The sequence below is a fragment of the Carassius carassius genome, chromosome 12 (assembly GCF_963082965.1).
Source record: "Carassius carassius chromosome 12, fCarCar2.1, whole genome shotgun sequence".
Classification (NCBI taxonomy): Eukaryota; Metazoa; Chordata; class Actinopteri; order Cypriniformes; family Cyprinidae; genus Carassius; species Carassius carassius.
The window spans coordinates 8,987,462-9,009,253 of NC_081766.1; the positions used below are offsets into that span (position 1 = coordinate 8,987,462).

At 37.4% G+C, this 21,792-nt stretch overlaps 2 protein-coding genes across 3 annotated transcripts in view; both read left to right on the forward strand.

The window, feature by feature from the left end:
* The window catches only part of LOC132154683 (SPRY domain-containing SOCS box protein 4-like), a 76,626-nt gene extending 68,523 nt beyond the window's left edge, over nt 1-8,103 (forward strand). For both annotated transcript variants that reach the window (XM_059563334.1, XM_059563333.1), the window contains exon 3: nt 7,400-8,103. In XM_059563334.1, coding sequence (XP_059419317.1) covers nt 7,400-7,527 — 128 coding nt within the window. In that variant the 3' untranslated portion in view covers nt 7,528-8,103. The remainder of the gene's footprint in view (nt 1-7,399) is intronic.
* Nucleotides 1-21,331, forward strand: part of LOC132155392 (complement C1q-like protein 2) — a 100,504-nt gene extending 79,173 nt beyond the window's left edge. Inside the window, exons 3-5 of the mRNA XM_059564254.1 lie at nt 19,960-20,080; nt 20,736-20,861; nt 20,966-21,331. Of these exons, the coding sequence (XP_059420237.1) occupies nt 19,960-20,080; nt 20,736-20,861; nt 20,966-21,246 (528 nt within the window). The 3' untranslated portion in view covers nt 21,247-21,331. The remainder of the gene's footprint in view (nt 1-19,959; nt 20,081-20,735; nt 20,862-20,965) is intronic.
* The last annotated feature ends 461 nt before the right edge of the window (nt 21,332-21,792 follow it).

Sequence of the window (21,792 nt, forward strand, 5' to 3'; positions counted from 1 at the left end):
AAATTATTATTATTATTATTATTGATAAATTATTGTTGTGTGTGTGTGTGTGTGTGTGTATGTGTATATATATATATATATATATATATTGAGCCTTGAACTGATAAACATTTGATTTCTCACAAATTCATACTGGGCCTTGGCGGTACAGAATTGTTAAGGGGAGATGAGAAACATTAAAGACTATGGATATGGATAGCTTCTCAGAGACACTCCTGACATATTTGTCCCACAGTGAGACTGAGGGAAGCAGCACACACATAATCTGCTGAAGGTGACGCTTTTTGTTCCATATACTGAAACACAATCCTAAAGCAAGCAGACATGAATCTCTCCGTTCCCCTCTCTAAGCTCACACACAGTGGGTCTTCCACACTCACCTTTGTTGCTCAGAGGGAAAGGCTATTTTAAGTTAGCCCACCCCTCTCTGAAAAGAAGCAATAAAATTGTAATGCTAATGAGTAAGGTGCAGAATTAATATTTGAATCATTCAGAGTTTCCTTAAATAGAATAATGAAGTGGGAAGCTTTGAATTTGCTTCTGGTTCTGTTCTTTTATAGCCACAGTTCCACAGAGAGAGGATGCCTGCTCTTCCCCTGCGCCCCGTGATTCATTACCTGCAGCTGATATTAGAATGTAGTGACTCATTTATGTCTTAAATTGACTATTATCTGAGTGTCTAAAAGTCAATTCTCCTGCTGGAGCATATTAACGGTTTGCTGATCTGGTATATTTGAGGTTGTGAATTACGGCTGTCATGGGCCTTGGTGCTAATATGACCTTGACTGGGCAGTGTGATCAGGTCTGCTTGATGTGTCACTGTTTAACTGTGTTTCAGGTTATGCTAGGAAAAAGTGGAGTAAACCACAAATCCAGCCAAAATGAAAATTCTGTTATTCACTCATTCTCACTTCCTGAATGACGTAATTTCGTCTGAGGAATACAAAAGGAGAAATTTACAGCAGTTTGTCCAAACTGTCTTTTTACATTAAATGTAATTTATTGGTAACTTTGGCTATGGCTCTCAAGCAACAACTTCTAAGTTCCTTACAGAAAGCTATTGTAAGTTATCAGAAGACTTGGAATATAGTGCACAAGTAATATTATGATGGCTTTTTGTTGTTTTTTTTTACCCCTTTTGGAGCTTAATAGCTCCTTGTCACCATCCAGTTTAATTATAGAAAAAGGAAAAAAACAGCTCCGACATTTTTCTCAACATCTCCTTTGGTGCAAAAGTAAATCAGTCATAATGGTTTGCTAAAACATGAAGGTGAGGAAATTGACAGAATTTAAATTTCTGGATTAACTAGTCTATCTTTTTAAACGAGTTCCGAATGATTTTCTACATACAGAGCGCTGCACATTAGTCATTGAAACTTCAGGACATATTTGGATCTCAATATCCGAGTCTCTGTTTCTCTGCTGCTCAAAGGCTACTGGGAAATATAAACTTGTGCTTCCAACTTTGTCTGAGTGCTGTTGGGAATCTGTGGGTGGATGGTGTGTATCTGGCTCCCGCACATGTGCCTGTGTGTGTTTATATCTCAGTTGCTTTATATTGTTTATACTTTGTGTCTTTGATTAAAGTTGCAGTTTTAAACTAAGCAGGCCCTGTGCTAGCATTCATATATTACACATTTCATAAAAATGCCCTGTCAGTTTTCTAAGTCTGGCTTCATTACATACTGTCTGGACATTATATTGGGCCTCCAAAGAAACGCTCTGCCGTCCATTGGCATCTGTTTCTGGACACGAGTCCAGTCTATGATGAATCTGTCTATTACAAAACTATCCATTCCTGCTAGAGAGTTTCCCTTTCCATGTGCCCTGCCCTCTGCAACCCCCTGTCATCATGACAAAGCTGTTTACCTGGCCTCCCCAAACCCCAGCTGCGTCCATTGGGCCATTCGCTGGCTTTAATATCATCCAAAGTCCAGCTGTGTTGAGCGGTGAATGCTGCTGGATGGATTCAGGGAATGAGGCTGGGAATGTGCATCTGGCATCTGGCACGATCAATATTCGGCTACAGGCCATTATGCTGACTGTGTGAAAACTCAGTTGTCATTCTGCATGTACAGTAGATGGGGATCTGCACTGCCTGAAATGGATCCGAGTGATTTGTTTTTGGACTTGATGGCCTCTAATGGCTTTACGAAACTTTGAATAGTAAAAAATAAAAATAAAAACTAATGCAATAACAGATTTACAAGGATATATATACATAAATACATATATATACAATTTTTCTTTCTTCTTTTTTTTTGAAATAGAGATAAAGTCATATGGGTTTGAAACAGTGTGAGGGTGAGTAAATGATGGCAGAATAAGTGTAAAAAGAGATAAAAAATTGTTTAGAGGTTTTACACAGAGCCAAACTGGGTCTCAGAGTGGCTGTTATTTCTGAGGATTTTTTGCTGTGTAAAATGTTGACATTCTTATCTTCCTGATGATTCTGGTCTGCTGCTTTATAAGGAAATGTCAGAAACTTTTTCATTTCTGTGCGCTGATATAAATTCCCTACAGCACCATCACTGGATGCAGTGAACTGGTCGATTGATTCAACTAATTGAAACATAAAAACTCAGTCATAAGTTGGCTTTTGTGCAAATATGGGCATTTTGCTTTTTGTGCATCCATTGTCATATTAGGTTCGAGGTATTTGTTCTTTTGGCTGTTCACTATGCCCAAAGAGAGTTCACATCTTTTCAAGCTGCAGGGGTCAGGCATGCTGACCTTACTGCATGTATCTGTGCTCAGATCACCGCCTCAGGGGAGGAACTGTAGACATAGACAGTCAGAGAGAGTGAGACTGCGCTTTAAAAGACTAGCCCACAGCATCTCATGAACACTGCACCACCGCTAACCTTTTTAAGAGCACTTCCAGTGGAAAATTACAGCTTCTGGGATTAGAGACTAATTAACTTGCGACCTCGTCCTGCGTGTTCAGTTCATGACCAGTTATTATCTCAAAATATTCAATTATTTTTAACCCACTTTTCTATCAAAATGTCTTTTCTGACAAAAATCATGGTTGATATCTTTCATCTATCACATTACATATATATACTGAACAATGAAGACGATCGATAGAGATATCGCTGTGTTGTGTATATCGCAGGATATAAATATAATTGTGCAGCTCAGGTTTGCTGAAAGTTATTGATGTCAAAAAATCTTCAACACTAAATAATGTCAAAATACCCAGTCTTTTTGCAAGAACAGTCATTTTGTGAAGGTAAACTTATGGAAAAGAAATCGGATCCAAGTCAATTTATTAGATCCATGCATCAGATCTTAAAGTGACAGCAGCCTTAAATTATGTTAATCATACAACAAAAGACAAAGATAAAATCACTCACTGCTCTTAAATGAATAACTTTTGTAGATTTAATAATAATCAGTGTATGATTAATTCATAGATTGGAGACTATGCAGTGTTTTATTTTTGCATTTGATTATACAATTTCTTATTTAAACTGTATGGTTAACTACTTTTATCTTTCTTACATTGTATTTGTCTTGCTGTTTGTGGTTTAAGTCTTTGCAATGCATTGTGGGCCTTTAGTTGGTCATCAAGGTATTCCATGGATACAGTACATTTACAGTAAACATTTTCACATTCCTGGAAACATGCAGTTCCTATTGTTTGCTATCAAGTTTCTTGTTCTGATGTATCACTATCATTAGGCTTAGTCAAATAATTGACCTGGCTAAGTATAGTAAAATCCCCTGTTACAGTACATAACTGAATTATTAATGAATGTGAGTTTTATGAGTCACCACGTTCAAGGGCAGTAAAGCCTCCATCATGACCGCAGCCACAACAGTGTGTTTTAATTTGAGGTTGGGAGTACATGATGATCTAAGCTCTGAGTACATCTACATCTAATTACCTGGGTGTTATGCATGATTTAGCTAAGTGGATCATTTACGGTTGAGCATCATCATTACCAAAGCAGTGTCTTTTTGATCAGTCGGCTTCCATAAAAAAATCCTAGATCTCACGCTAATAATGAATCGCTCAGGGTGGAATGATTATTGAGTCAATGTTTGAGCTGTAATGCAGAACCCACATGAGAGAGTTGATCTAGGCAGAGCTGCAGTTAGTTTGGGTGTTATGCTGTAATGATTGTTTGTGTACTCACTCATTCTGTGGGTGGATCACAGGCCTCTCAATGTGACCACTGTAAATTTTTCAATTAGGCACAGACATTAATCAGTTCACAATGATTTAATCGAATTACACCACTGGGTTTGATCTCCACGAAATGTTTCCTCTCAGGCTACTTTCTTTAGCCTGGTGCAAAGCTTTTCCAGAAGGTTCCAAATGCCGCCGCCCCCCTCTTTCCTGCCCTGGCGCAGGTCATAAAACTTGTCAGACCCCTTTTGTGAGGCTGCAGCATCCCCGCTGAGTACAGAGGGTGAATTAATTGGATTTTACAAAATGTGATGCTTTGATATTTACCATACGAATCCCATAGCTTGTCTTGCAACCACAAGAAATTGCTTTTTGGAACAGTAATAATGATCATAAAACTTTGTCGGATTGAAATAGATGCAGTTCCCTCTCCTCTTCTGCACCAGGGCTCATTTGTGCCTAATGGAGGAGTCGAGACTTTCAGGAGCTTGACGATTTGTTAAACATGCAAGTTCCAAAAAGGGCTCTCACATATTGTGTTTTATTTGTGCAAGTAGAGAAACAGAATGGTTTGCACGGACACAGTCACTGGAGAGCCATCACTCACAGTAGTTTTAGACCGTGTGTAATGAACGCATGTTTCTACAGCCGTCTGCACTTTTGGTCGTTTACTTGAAGTTAAACTTCTTAAAAAACTTTTTACACTCTCAACCGTTCATTTAATTTGTCTGCTAACAATGTCAACAGTTAATATGCAAGTATCAGAAGAATTCATTCCCTGAACTGTCATGACAGGCAAATGGCATTGTGTATTCTGTGGTGGAAATTATTTTAATTTTATTTAATTCGTTTTGTATATTTCAAATAATTTTTAATTGTATTATTTATTATATTTTATTATTTCTGTTTGTTGATTTCTGCTTGACTTCCTGGGTACTTTAAATCACTTTTTATGTTTTTACTCCGTGTTTTCTCTCAAGTATCATTTGTTCATCTGGCGTGCGTTCTGTAATTATATCAGTTTTTCCCCCAATTGTGCAAAATGATTTGTAACTACTTTAGAAATAAGTAGCGAGTGTTATTTTTGCAATAGAATCAGGTCAGACCTTGATTTATGTATTTTTTTCTAACGCATTTATAATTTTACTGATTTTAGCACTACAGTTTAACCATATAGATTTGTGTGTGAACTATCCTGTGAGATCAAACTGCCTGCTTCTGTGCGGGAAGATAACCAAAATCTCCCAGCATGATCCGCTGTAGTCTGTTTTATCATCCATTTTATTAGGGTGTTCTGAGAGTCTGATAACATACACAATGGAATCACATTGACATATCTGAGCCATGTAATCACATTTATTGTGTATAACTCACATCAATATGATTTGTTGCCATATGCGGCATGTAGGCAGTGCTTTAATATGATTGAGTAGCGACGGGGAGCAGCCTGAGGATCACAGCGAGTGACAGGTCACCGTGTGTGTTGTTTATTTCACTGACATGATTACAGTCTGCAGACTAGCCTTGAGCTTGCTGGCCTTCGCGTGTTCATACGTGGGCTGGAAATGAAAAATTATTCCATTACTGCAGTAGAGCACTGTCCGTGCTTTGATCCATCTGTCACTTATGACCCTGACTGTCAGTCACCTCTCTCTCATCCCCGTCCCACACCCGCCCACTGGGTACAGCTGGATCCCATCTACACTTGCCATCTGCCTCTTTATGAGACGTGCTGCACTTACTGGTGATGCAACTCTTTCTAAATATATTTAGAAGCAAGTGAGTTTTTCACCCCTGTCAGAGAGAAAGTAATGTTTTTGGTCTTCTTTGAATTTAACAAAAATAAATTTGTAACAAATTTTTACAAAAAAATATGTAATATATAGTAATATTTAATAGTATTAGTAATAATAATAATAATAATAATATGTTTATCGAACATTATGAAACAATAACATAATTTATAAAAGCTGTATAAAATGGATATTTATTTAGAGATTTGCAAACAAGTATGTAACAGTGCTTTATTTAAATTTGAACTCTAAGTAAGTGTTAGATGTTGGCAGTGTTGATGGGGATTTTTGGGAGAAAGCTAAGCTGAAAACATTTGTGCAATTCGGTTTGGTGACACTGGAGGCACAGAAAATGTGCATTAAAAGTATTCACAGTCACTGAGTGCTACACGAAATTTCAATTTGACAAACAACAACTTAAGCTTGAAAACCATTGCTTTTTGCAATTACATCAATTCACTCTGTGCAAAGGGCTCCATTGGGATCCATTGTTTCATTTTAACTTCTTGTTGTGGTGAATAATTGCATTATGTGAGGGCATTACAATGCTCATGCTGCCAGGATGGAGGAAGACATAACTCACGACATGTTCTGTGTGGGACTCCATCACAGCTATAAATATTCTATGTGGGAGCTTGCATTATGCTAGTGCAGCTGTATAACTATTTCTCTTTTGATTGTTAGCCACACATACTTACTACTAACCATTAGTCTGACACAATCTCTTACTCTGATTGGTCAACGAGAGTGAACGAGCTCTGACTCTGATTTGATTAGTCATATCAGCCCAGGTCCTGATAAAGACCGATAAAGACCTGATTGTCAACAGAGGACAAGTGGCATCTTGTCCAGATGGAGCCATGGCTGTTTTTGTGTATGTCGGTATGTAATCTTGGCTGGAACAGTGGCTGACTCAAAGCGGGTGGTGGCAGACTCCTCTGTGAGGCAGCAGCTCTGTTGATGGTTTCAAGCTCCAGTGGCAAGATCCATCCATTACTGAACTGCTCTGTCAGGTTATGTAGAGGAGCAAGATGCTCAAACACACACACACACTGGGGCTTTTAAAGGAACAAGTTAACGTGTGTGATAATCCAGTCACCATTTACTCAACGTCATGTTGTTCTAAACCTGTGTGACTGTCATTTTTCTGTGAAATACGAAAGGAGAAATTTTAAATAATTTAATATTTAAATAACATATAACTTGTACTGAGCTGTATGGACCACTTTACAATACTTTTATGGTGCTTTTGTGTCCTTTTTGAAGCTTGGAACACCAATGACAGGACAATTTGATATCTTCTGGCAAATTAAAATTTTCATCTTTTGGATGAAGTATAACTTCGACGACTTGCACTTTAATTTTGTTTTGGTCTCAACAGACAATTACGCTGCCTTCAATCTGTGTGCATTATAATTTCCCTTTTTGAATCCAGTTCTAACAGATGCTTTTCTTGGTCTCTCTCCAGCGGAGCCTCTCCCTCTAATGGACCTGTGTCGACGTGCAGCGCGGGTAGCTCTGGGACGAGAGCGCCTACAGGAAATCGAGACGTTGCCTTTGCCCCAATCTCTGAAGAATTACCTCCAGTACCAGTGAGAGCACGGGCCCTCACAAAGAGACGCACACACACAGACACAGAGAGGAACCCCGAGGAGCTACCATAGCGCCACCATCAGGTCGCAGAGGGAAAATGTTTACATTGTGGATCACTGGTGGAATCTTAAATTAGTTTTTTTGTTTTGTTTTTCAGTTTTTATTTTCCTCTTTATGAGTTGTTTAAATTATTGATGGCTTTGGAAGAAGCTCGAGGGACAGTGTGACGCAGGACTAGAGCGGCGGCTCAACAGACCTGCAGCGCCTCCAGGAGTACGTCTCGCCCTGAAGAATACAACAGGAAGCGACGTTTCAGAAAGCACATTAACCTTGCGATGCCTTTGAAAGCCCACATAGTTATAATCATTCCTCTTTCCCTGTGTGTAAAGCCTGCAGAGCAGAGTCATCAGACACAGGAGACCGAGTCAAAATCCACCACACGGGAGCCTCTGGAAGGAACAAGCCCTGGAAGGTGCCGAAGCGGTGCAGGTATCTTCGCACAGGATCACCGGGGGCGGTTACACGACTGACAGCAACCATTTTCCTTGTTTTTTTGTGTGTGGGGGGGGGGGGTGTATTCGCGAGGACACATGCATATGCAGAAAACAACCAACAATCATATACGGATTTCACGTATTTCTGTTCTCTATGGGCTTGAGTCACTTTTCTATCTGATTTTAATGTCAGTGTGAGATTTCAGTTGATGATGATGATGATTTTATCAAGATGTTTGGCTATTGTTTAATTTTATTTATCAGATTCTAGTTCCTTTTTAATGAACTGAGATGTGCGAGTGAGCATATAGATATCGAACATGATCATACACTCGTCACATATGGCTTTCTATTTTAAACTGGGATGCTGCTTTTACTTTTATTATGATTATTATTATTCTGTCTGAACGCTCAGATAGAAGTCTGGTTTTTCAGAGGCACACAGTGGAATGTAAAGATCTTGCTAGCGTTAGCATATTTGCAATGTGAATAAAAGCCAAGTGAATGAGAAAGATGTTGTTGACAGTTTTTTACTGAATATGCCCAGATGTGTTTCAGCGTTCTCAATGAATACGAATATGTGTTCTTGAGGACAGAAGGGCTTCTTTTCCTCGACTAATGTTCCACTGAGAGTTCCCTCATTTGCCACTTTTCTCTCTCTCTCCTGTCTGACTCCCACTCTATCACAGTCTGAGGCTGAAAAGTGTTATCTAACCTAAATCTGTGAAGAATTGGATCACTCTTCTCATGCTCTGCTCAGGTTCGTGGGAGGTTTTTAAACAGTCACTAACCGCAGGTGCTTTCAGTAATCCAGACCTCCCTTGTGTTCTTAATCACTCAGTCATTCACCTAAAAAACCCTTAACATTTTCAATTGAATAAAACTACATGAGATGCTGATTAATCACATTCATTACACTTATTGCATATATCAATTTTTGCAAAAGACCCTCGAATGAATATAATTCAAAGATGCTGTAGGACAAGTAAATGATTAAATAAATAAAAAAGTGGCTGTAAAAAAATCAGTATTCAATCTAGTCTAATGCAAAATAATGTGATTTCAAATCTAATGACAGAATTGTGAGAATTTGTTATACATTATATTGTGCTCTGTCTATGGTAATTGATAATGGCTTTTTATATATAGCAGATGCATAGATTTGTGTTGGCAGCTCAAAAGGCTGTAGGTTCAATTCCCAGGGAACACACAAACTGGTAAAAAAACACATGTATAGCCTGAATGCACTTAAAAGTTTATCAAAAGTGTCTGCTAAATGCATAAATGTAATGTAAATGTAATCGTTACGGATACTACACCACCATTCAAAATTTGAGGTCAGTATTTATTTATTTATTTATTTATTTTTATTTATTTTTTTTTTTAAGAAAGTAATGCTTATATTCAGCAGTGATGCATTACATTTATCAAAAGTGACTAAATAAAGTTTTTTTGTTGCAAAAAAAAAATTCAGTTTTACATAAATGCTGTTCTTTTACACTTTCTATGTAAGTCTTAAATTGTACAAGAAAGTCTTAATTATGATTTCAAGATGTCTTAAAATTGGGGACTGAAAGAGCAGAATTGCTATGTGGCTGAATTTGACGATTAAACTAGTGATGGGAAGTTCGGATCATTTTACCGACTCAGACTTTTGAGTCTCGTTCAGCAAAATGAACAAATCTTTTTTCAAGTCATTTCGTTCATTTTAGCAAAATGTAATGAAAATGTTATGTGTTACTTCCCCAACACGTCTAGTACTTACGCAAACGTTGATCACACTAAAAACAATACAAAACTAAAATGCTATAAGATACAGAAAAAAAATCATTCTTTACCTGGGTCTTCAGTCTGTGATTAGCTCACCTCACCTCTTATCTGACAAGAAGTCCTCGGGTTTAAGTCATTCCTTAATCACGTGACAGACCCATACGCTATTTCTGACATTTTCTGTCACTGTGTTTTTGTTACTGTTTGTTGAGGATCTGTGGTTTGTTATTATTTTATAAATAAATAAAACCCTGTTATAAATAAAATATTAATTAATTTGTCTTTTTGACTGTCTATCGGTAAATAAACACTAGGCTATAAAATAATATAATAATTCAAGTTTACAATAAAAAGTATTTATACTAGTTTGTTCATTTTTACTCCAATTTTGAGTTTGCTGGTATAATAATTGCTTTTCCTAGGCAGACTTGACATATTGGTGTAATATATGTATAAGAAGATTGCTCAAAAAAGGACATAATGACATATACATTAAAAGCAAATAAAATTTTGAATTTGAATTATTAATGTTAGTTTAAAACATTAAGGTTATGATAACTTCAGCTTTAACAGTTTTAACCCAGCTCAGAGTGAGGAGGATACTTCAGATCCTGGTGCTACTGCCAGTGCAGGGGCCATGTTTTGGGAAGACTTTGACGAGAGGATAGCAAACTTGAGGCCTTCTGCTACCTCTTCTAAGACCTCAGATGCTATAAAGGTGCAGGCCTACCTTGCAGAGCCACTCTTACCCCGCACATCAGACCCTCTGGCCTGGTGGAGGAGATGTTCACCAGTATACAAAAGCCTTTCTGAAGTCACAAAGACAAGACTTTGCATTGTGGCCACATCTGTGCCATCTGAAAGAATTGTTTCTAAAACTGGGCAGATTATCTCAGATAGAAGAAACAGACTCAGCCCATCCAAGGTCAGGGAGCTTGTTTTTTTTTTAATGCAAACATGCCTTAAAGCAAGTCCTAAAAATATAGCCACAGTGTGTTATTTATTTTAAAGCTTATTTATTTTTATTTATTTAGAAAAAGACTAGCTTGTCGTGCAATATTTTTGTTGTTGTTGTGATTTTAAAGGTAATTTGTTATTGTTATGAGGCTCCATAGCTTTAGTATCTCTTAATTTTCATTTATTTTTATTTAAATGGTTTAAAATTATTTGGGGAATAGTTATCCTCTTTGATATAAAGTTTTTATTTTGGCACAAAAGTGTTATTTATTTTAAAATGTATTCATTTTAAATTATTATATAAAAAAAGCAAAGCTTGTTGTGCAATATTTAGTTTTTCTTTTTTTATATTGTACTTTTAAAGTTCATTTGTTAAGGTTATTAGACCCTGTGGCTTTGTTATCTTTTATTTTAATTTTATTTTTAATTATTTACTTTTTTATTATTTTGATTTATTTTGGAATAGTTGTCCTCTTTGTTACAAAGCTTTTCTGGCATAAAAATAAACAATAAACAATTCAAAAGTATGTACACGGTGTTTTTTAATGTTTATAAAGTGTCATATGTTACAAAAGTATGGTTTATACAGACAATCTGATTTAATAATTACTCTAGCCAATGTTGTCACATCACGGGACAAAAGAACGAACAACCCGAAGAACCGAAAGATGAACTAATCAATTCTCTTTCCGGCTCAATATTGCATTATTTTACTGTCTATGGTTTTAGCGTATGGGGCTGTCACGTGATTAAGGAATGACTCGACCCGACCCGAAGACTCATGAGATGAACTAATCAATTCTCTTTCCGGCTCCTATTGCATTGGTTTTAGTGTATGTGGCTGTCACGTGATTAAGGAACGAGTCAAAAACCCGATAGACCCGAACTATGAACTAATCAATTCTCTTTCCGGCTCAAGACTGACAGGTGAATCACTACTACTAGAACAGAACCTATAGAATAATGCGCATGCGCGACTGAACGAATCACTCCCCGAGACGACTCGTTCTTCCCGAGTCACATTAAAGATTCGTTCAAAATGAACGAATCGTTCAAGAACGACACATCACTAGATTAAACTTCAAAAGGTTATGATTTCATTAAATAAACATGAGCGCTACATTCAAAGTCCAGTGCTGCTCTGCTTTGTGTTCTGCTGTTACTGGGGAAACCGTTATATTTCTACCAAATGCTCCACCTGCTGGCAGAGAATGAATGAGCATTTTCAATACAACTTTTGTTCAGAACAATGCGAAAATAGACCCATGTTTTAACCCTGCAAACACGCAGAGCTATAAATATGAACTGATGGATTGTTAAGAAGACAATGCATTATAAAAATCTAAACAAAGGGGTGTAAAATATGGTCTGCATATTTTAATGATGTGCATTAAAATATGCAGACCATAGGTGAAGTCTAGTAGGCTATTATATAAGTCTATTATATTTATATAATTTCATATAGTTAATGTCACATGAAGAGTGCTGTTGTTTTTCTCTAAAAGCAAGGTAAAAATCCCTATAAAACTTGGTGGAAATTATTAATTTCTATTACTGCTGTGAACTGACCACTCAGAATATGAAGAATATGAAGAGTCAGCTGTCCACGGTAGTCCTTAAGATACCAGCACAATAACACAGTCAGCAAAATATAATCGAATTATTGTTATCAATAAAATCCCATAATATTTTGGAGATATCTTTTTTTTTAACAATATCGCACACCTCTAATTTATATTATTTAATTGATCAAATCATTTATTGATAATAATTGTTTAAATGAATATATTATATGCACATTACGTGATGTCACCATTTTCAAAGATTCGTGTTTTGGGGTTCAGTCCCCAAAACGCCTTTGTCATGTACACAAACATCCAAAGCGCATAAAAAGTTTCCTGTTTTTGGCTGAAAGCGTTGTCATGTAAACGGCCCCTAAAACACTAACATCACTGCTGAAGAACTCCTACACTACTACCTTCAAGAAATTCTTCCCCACAAGAATCTTGGTGAGTCTTACTTGTTTTATGTATTAGAGTAATCTAATACATTGGTAAGCCACCCAGACAACGGTTCGGCCAAATAAAGTAAAATCGAATACCCTCCAAAATACCTTCGTAATCCAGCTCAGATCTAATCTTAAGTGCATACAAATGTTGGAAAGTAACTCCATACTGCTTTTGCACTTCTTCAATTAAGCTTGACAAACTTAAAGTGGCTTTTTCTTTTTTAGATAATGGAGAGTGTACTTACCGATCCTTTGCTTCAAATAGCGTGATTTGATGATTTGGACTAATCTTGCCCCATTTTAGTGTATCTAGACATGTTAAGACTGCCGTATTGGAAATCAATGTTAGATGGCAAAGACACTGTCCTTCGTTTCAGCAGAAATATTGACTTTTTTTTTCATGGCTTCTCTCTTTCACGATTGGAATCAGTTCAAATGTAATTGAATAACACAGATCCGAGAGCACAGGAACAGAGATAGTGCCCCGATCAAAGCATCAGGATGGCACACTATAGAGGCTGTGGTTTAAGGCAGGACATTGATCCTCCCTATCCTCTTGTTTCCCGCCAATCTGGTCCACTAAAAAAACATGTTTAACCAAAAGGAACAGACTATTCTGTGTGTTCCAGCCCTGAGAGAATGAGCCGAAGTGTCTGTTTTGTGTTCAAATGCTTATGAAACAGCATGGGAATCACTGGTGGTTTATGTTTAATGTCCTTTATCATTAGCAGCCGATTGTTGGAATACTTGGAAATGGGTACCGACTTCCTCCCAGTGTGATTCCCAATGTACTTTGTAGACATGGGCCAGTGGCTATTTCCTTAACTTACTGGGGTGTAAATAGGAGGGCGAGAGCTCATCCACCACTGAGAGGCCTTGGGAGACGAGTGTTAAAAAAAAAAAAGCGAGACTTCCATGATGTGCTTCCTTCCCTGTGGGTGTGCAACTGTTGTGTGTGTGTGAGAGAGAATGATGGTATAAATAGGGAGCCAACGGCAGTGATGGTCTGGGGAAAATTATATTTTTTGTCCTAAACGACCTCAGCTTCCATATGCAGGTGCATCCTGGCCTGTGCTGTTCACAACATCACTGAGGGTACAAGAAAACAGTGAGGGCAAATTTGTTCTGCTGAGAAAACTCTGGAGACGGCACACTTCCTGTTCATGTGCCATAACTCGGATTTCTATTAAGTCCAGGAGAACTGATTATTTCTTTGAGGGACAGCCTGGGTTGAAAGTTAATATGTAAAACATTCAGTTAATTAATTAATTAACTGTAGTATCGTAAAAACAGACAAAGACATTTCATGTATGCTTATTTATTTAATTCACTTTTACTAAAGGCTTTTTGGCTGAGTAAGAGTGTTGATGTGGTGTCTAGCAATAGGTGAAAAAGATGATGGAAAGCATGCTTGATGAGGTAAGGCTAAGTTTAATGTCTTCTTTAATTGTGAGAGCACCAACTAAACAGTAAAATCTGAAATTTCTCCTACTAAACGTTCACATAAATTATTTACTAAATTCACAACTGGATGAAATGATTGCTTCTTGCTGAAAATGCAAATTGCTTCATTTTGTATGGCTGTTTAAAACAAGAGGCAGCACATACAGTATTACCCTATGTCTCCTACTTGAAGATACTTTCCTATTTGGTGCTGTAACAAATTACACCTCACACGTGCTGTTTGTTCATATTTCATGCTACTGTAAGCAGTAGGCCTACTGTTCAAAAGTCAAGGCTTAGTATTTTTTGTCTCTAATGCTTACCTTTCTAATAAACTGAATTCCTATTATCAGAAAACAGTTGTGTTGCTCAATATCTTTTCGTGGAAACCATGTTACATTTTTTTATGAATCTTTGATAAATCGAGAATTCAAAACAATGTTAAAGGTGCCATATGTAAAAATTGAGGTAAAAAGATACAAAAAATGACCTACATGCATCAAAAGAATGAGAAGAAATAAGGGCGATGATGTCATTAAAAAAATGTCAAGTTATAGTGCTGCAGAGATATCAACCTTAATTAGCATTAGCATTACTAGCCATGGCCCGACAGGTGTCGTAATACCAGTTTCGGCCATGGGAGGTGGTATGCGGGCAACATAACCACGAGCCAACCTGCAATACACGAATAACTCGCACAGCTTGTGGGCGTACTTGAACCTGATGTCAATCGTGTGGAAAGTACAGCCCACTACTTCATTTCAGTTCAGGGAAGAGAGCGGAAGGATGGCTGAAGCCCTTGGCAAGAGACCCCTACCACCACCACCCGCTACAGGGAAACAACCGCGCTCGGAATCACAAATCAAATCCGATAAGAAAAGGAGCCGAACCAGAGTAAACATCGGCACTGCTTTCCATCGCTGGAGAAAACTGATGGACTTGAAAGAAATGAGGTTTGACTCCGAACTTGCAACATTTCTTTTGGATTGGTAAGTTAGATGCTGTTAGTATTTCGCTAGAAGTTTGTTTTATATGTTTGCGTATTTTTTTCGGGAAGTTATAACATAGAAATGTATCGAAGGCTGTTCGATAAACGTGCTAATGTTAGCGATCGCTAACCGTAGCTGCGTTTGTTACTATAGTAGAGATGATCGGTTCACGTGCGCTAGGGATCTGCCGTGTAACATTTACAAGTGCCAAAACGGTATTGTTTGAATTGCGTAATAAAATTGACAGAATCTGATATTTTTTTATATCATAACTAACCTGCTTTGTCTAGTCTGTTGGTCTCCGTGTCCTCTTTGCTTCGTGGTTTTTCTGTGCGTGAAAAAAATTGATGTGTGGCGTGAAAGCGTATGAAAAGAGTCAATTGCGTGTGTCTCACGGTGAATGCTTGAGAGTTGGCAGCTCTGGTTACGTTGGTTGGTGCTAGCTTGGTCAACATCAGCTGTCTGATGTTGACAGAATGCTGTCTGTCAAATTAATTTAACTCAAATAATGTGTATATTCAACTCAAAATGTAATATGAACAAAACGAATATGAACATATTCACTGGTAAAGGTGAAGGGGAGTAGCTTGAAGATGTCATGTTTCAAAATCACTTGACATCACCCAACGTTCCTATGGAGGCAAAACGTCCTCTTAGGCTTCGGCTATGCTCTAGGGTTGTTGTGAAGGTAGGGGCAGAGCATAGAGACTATGCCGTTTCTCGTTTGTTACTCTAGAGTAGACCAATTCACTTTATTGAGGCATACTGCCCCCATCTGGTATGGAATGTGGAGTATCACTTGATTTTTTTGCCAGACATGACAGATGGTACCTTTAAATGTAAATATTTCAGTATCTTTTAAATGTTTTAGTAATTCTTACTGACTCCAAACTTTGGAATGGTAGTTCATATAAACACATCTTTGTGGTACAGTAGTTGTAGCTGGAACAAAGTGTCTTAACAATAGACCTTATTTCACTTATATATAAATCCAAAACCATTGCTCTAAAAACCCATTAGCCTTCCCAGGTTGGCCTACAGACTAATCATGAATCATAAATCATGTCTTAACAGCTCTGTACTTTTATGCTAACATTGCATAATATCATCATCAAGGTAGTAACAGCGCAAGGAGATATTGGGGATTTGGATTATATTGAACAGATGATTGTAAGGATTTACAAGGATCTTCATATTGAAAGTGAGTCGGTGTGGTTTCCTCTTTAGCTTAAGAGAAAAACATACAGGAACAGTACAGAGAGGTGAGACAGATTAGCGTGAGTCAACATGTTCTCTTCCTCCTTCACTCCCCTTCATTTTCTCTCCTCTCATGCTCGGTTGTCCGAGCCAGCCTGTATAAATAGCATGTGATCCATCTATTATGTCTGTACATTTCCACTTCCTCGGATCCTGTTTAGCTTCTCAGCTCTCCTTGAAAGCCCTGTTGCAAAAGCAGCATTAAAGAGTTTTTTTTGGAAGCGCTAATATTTTATAGTCTGACTTAATTTAGTGTTTTTAAAGACTTGGTCCCAGCCTAAAAATCATCACAAATTTGTTCCTTTGTTGAAGAATCATTAAGAACCCTGGAAACAAATAATTGGAATGAGTAAATAAAAATAAATAAAAGAAAAACAATTAAAGGAAACGGAGGCGCAACATATAAAAAATAGATTGATGGGGGGTGTCTGATGGTCCTCTTACATCTAAGATATCCCCTCCATCTACACCTTCTTTCTCTTTATGAAATCCGATTAATTAAAACATTTTAACCACGATGTAAAAATACATCAGGCATAATCTTCCATGTCACCTCACCAAATGATTCCTTATTACACATGAGAGGTTATCATGGCTTTGCTTTAATGATTTTGGCCATTTGCTAATGAGTGCTTATGTTAAACTAGCCCGTGTGTCACCATTTATTATTCAGCAGCAGATTGGACCTCAGAGTTTAAGAATTGGAAAAATTATTCACATTAAGCTTATGCAGCAGATTCAATTTGTTGCGTTCTCCGAGATTCGAGTGAATTAGGCATGTGCTTTGATATGACTTGCTCGCTGTTCAATTTCTTTTTCCCCCACAAACCCTTCCCCTAATGACTCCATGCAGACACATAGAAAAGTGAAGCCTTCTTATTTTGAAAAACGCAAAGCAGGCCCCTGGGTTCATCTGTGTCTTTGCTGGTGCTGCTCAAATTAGGTTAATTAGCTCTCACAGCCAGGAGAAATTCATTATGAGGTCTAACCTACCAAACAAGCTTGAGCACATATGCACATGCGTAGAAAATGCATTAAAAAACACTTTACTTTGTGAACAGGAAAACAGCCTATACCAAAAAGTAGTGATGGGCGCTTTGAATCTTTTGTTTTCGAATTAGTGCTCGATAACGCAAATTGATCAAGCCAATGGTTTCACACTTTAATGGACACACTTGTGACGTCTGATGTTTTACAAAGTGATCGATTCATTTGATTTGAAGCTTCAAATCTGATTTGATTTGGTGCTGGAATGGTAATAAAAGTTAATAGTGTAATAAATTGTGAGCTGTAAATGACTGGCAGTACCCTGGAGGCTTGAGACAACGTGACAGATTGGACTTCGGTCAGGAGAGTAGCAGGACTGACATGCTGCTAAAAACGTGACATTGCAAGCTCTATGGTAGGCTTAAGAGATTAAGAGGCACAAGAGCTATGGTTCAACATTAAATGCCGTCATTAGCATGTATTACGCACCGTCATTAGCACAAAGTGCCTTTCTTCCAATATGATCTGATGCAGGCATATTACTTCCAGTTCTGACTTGCTTTGTCACTTATTTTTCTCTCTCAGTCCCAATTCATACCGTGCTGTACTTTAATGCATATGTGATTATGATGCCGTAGGTTATATCCATGGAACGTTTCAAAAAATAAATGCATTAAAAAAAGATGTAAGATAAATAAATAAATTAATAAAATAATAATAATAACAACAAAATAACAAGCTGAAAATGAAAGCTTGCCTAAAATTTTATCTTTTTGTTGAATCCATCTAGTTTCCACAGTAAGAAATAACTTTTGTTACACTTAATTTCCCTTCATCCCCAACCTCAAGTAGATACACCTGAAATCCAGCTACTAGGCATACTAGAAACTTCCAGCCAGCTGTAATGAGGCAAGTTGGAGTTAAATGCTACAGAACAGTGCCCCCCCCCCCCAGGAACCAGTTTGGGGACCCCTGGACTAAAGAGATCCTGCTATGTGATCCATTGGTTTTAAGGGTTTCTTCTTAATAGGGTATTTGAAGACCTCTAGAGGCATACCAGAGTCAACACACCCTTTCTAAACCAACTGCCTATGGTGGTTACAACACAGTTGAACGCTGCCCTCTTCCAGCTGAAGTTAGTCATTACAAGTGATGCCCTATGTCAGTCAATCCTCTGTTTAAGGCTTTAGGAAAAATTAAATGGATTAGAAAACCAACGTGTACCAGTAGGTTGTGGGTTCAAGTCGTAGGTCTGGCAGGAATTGTTGGTGGGGGGAATGAATGACCACGACTGAGGTGACCCTTGAGCAAGGCCCCCAACCCACAACTATACTACAATATGGCTGCCCACTGCTCCGGGTGTGTGTTCATGGTGTGTGTGTGTTCACTACTGTGTGTGTGTGTGCACTTGGATGAGTTAAATGCAGAGCTAAAATTCTGAGTATTGGTCCACCATAATTGGCCAAATGTTACTTCACTTTCACCTTTTTTGCAAATAACAATAGAACATTATATTTTAATGGCATTAAAGCTATTACTAAAGCTAAATAGCAACACCTTGAAATAAGGTAGCAACACTTTATTTGTGAAAGAGTATTGGGGTGAGCATTGTTTGTGCAATATTTTTTAAATAATTAACAGGTTTATACCCAAGTAAAAACTTATGACCTCAGCTGTGCCTGCAATTGAACGCTTGCAAAAGAGTGAGAATTGTTTGTGAAATACTCTTTTGTAAGCGCACAATCATATTTCATAAACAATGTTTGCTCTTTTGCAAGGGGTCAATCACAAGTACAGTTGAGGTCAGACCAAAATCATACTTCCCTGGCTTAAAAATTTGATGGTTTATTTTTGTTTTATATTTTTGAAGAAAGTCAAACATAATGATAAACACCAAAATAAAAAGCTTAAATATTTACTTAGTGACCCACTTTTTTTTTTCTTTTTTTTTTTTTGGAAAAAGGGGTTTTAACGATGACATAAACTAGTATATCTAAAAAATCCTAATTACCAAGTGCATTGGCTTTCTAGCAATAATATTAGCTTACTTTTAACCTAATTTAATTTTTACAACACTTTATTTGATAAAGAGCCTTTGAATAAATATATGCTGTAACTTGTGAAAATTTAGCAAAATTTGTGCAATACTTGCAAGGTAGAGAAAAAAAATGCAAGGTAGAGAGTTTGTGAATATACTTGCACAACATTTACAGTGCTTTCACAACATTTGCTATTAGAGATGCATGATAAATAATGAGGAAATACATATCAGGGAGATACAGGTGCATGTCTAGAGCATTTTATATTAGGGTCAGCTGCACTTGTATCCTCCTGTTTAATATAGCTCAGAAGTGTTAAAGACCAAAGCATTAAGGTAAAGATGCCCCACAAGATTCTGTATGCGCTGCTGCTTCTCCTGCTCAGCTGTGACTGTATTGCTGACGTCCAGCTGGAAGGGAACGAAGTGCAGGCTGAAGGGACCGAGCAATTTAAGGTGGAAAAAAGATGTGCTGTTTTAACTCCTGGTGAGATTCAGCCTGACATTCTTACAGGGATCCAGTCTGAGCTGGAAGAGCTGAAATCTACCGTGAGTTCTCTGAAGAACAAACTACAGGTCACTGAGGATCAGCTGAAACAGCTCAGGAGAAATGGTAACATCTTCCTGCCTGTTCTCATCATTTCTGTCTGCCAATACTTGTAATATTCCAAACAGTTAAGAATTTTAAATATAAATAAATATCAGAAGAAAATGAATTTTTAAGTCCATTGGTATTAGTGGTTAACACCTTAAAGGGATAGTTCACCCAAAAATGAAAATCATGTAATTAATGACTCACCCTCATGTCGTTCCAAACCCGTAAGACCTCTGTTCATCTTTGGAACACAGTTTAAGATATTTTAGATTTAGTCCGAGAGCTTTCTGTCCCTCCATTGAAAACCTATGTACGGTATACTGTCCATGTTCAGAAAGGTAATAAAAACATCATCAAAGTAGTCCATGTGACATCAGAGGGTCAGTTAGAATTTATTGAAGCATCAAAAATACATTTTGGTCCAAAAATAACAAAAATGACATAATTTTCATTTTTGGGTGAACTATCCCTTTAAGAAGCATTCCGTCCTGCAATAGAAATAAGTGAAACATTTACAGGCTGCTGACAAAAGTGCCAAGCGTATTCAGAAACCATGCTTAAGCATGACATTAACTAGCAGAAGGAATAATATGCATATAAAATACAATACAAAGGTTTGTGTGATTATTGTGTATGTTTTTTTTTTTTTTACAAAACGTGATCTTATTTATAGAATATAAAGTGGCATTTGGCGCCACACTTGGACCAACAGGTAACTTTGGTCCCTTCAACACTCCAGTCATCCTGGTTTACAGTAATGTCTATGTGAATGAGGGCAGAGCTTACAACCCAAACACTGGTGGGTGTTCTTATACTGAACCAATGTTTCACACTGACAACTATACATTTTGTCAAAATAAACAGTGTTATTATATAAAACATCACTGTTAATTTTTGTTACAGGTATCTTCACAGCTCCTGTAAAAGGGGCCTATTTCTTCAGTTTTTCTGGACATAACCGCTCATCTAAAGTTCTGAATTTAGCACTCTTTAAAAATGGAGAGCAGATGGTGATTGTTTTTAATAATCCTCTTGGTGACCGCTATGAATCATCAGCTAATTCAATCTCTCTGACTCTAGAGAAAGGAGATAATGTCTATGTGCGTCTCCATATGACCTCATGGGTCTTTGATAATAACAGTCACCACAATTCATTTGTTGGGCATTTACTTTTCCCTCTTTGACAATCTTACTAAATTCATGGAGCACAGTCATACCTAACATGTGCTTTTGCTTGCAAGACTAATATTTTATTCTGGTATGTTTTCATGTGCATAAAAATTACACTTTTAATGACAAGCTGTAGGCCTGGTGAAAGTTAGTGTGTTTATGATGCAGATAAAGGGAATAAGTAGACTGCTGTCTGAATATTTCATATCTAACTCTTTTAACTTGAACAAAATTCACTTCTGCCTAGTGATAGAGGAGGGGAATATCTGAGAAAAAAATTATATAGACCTAATCATTGCTACAGTGCTCTTTGCTCATGTACCTATCCTATATAAACTGTTGTAATACATGTATTTTTGCTGATGGGTTTCTCTGTATGAGATACCCCCGACCATGAATAAAGCATATCAAAGGCATTGTCGGGAGCGTTTTCTGGTCACTGCAGCGCAACAGATTAATGAGGCAACAAAGATCTGCTGCATCTGAAATCACATGCTTCCCTACTTTATAGCAGGTGAAAACTGTATGTGAAAAGAGTATGTTTGAATCCACAGAACAAA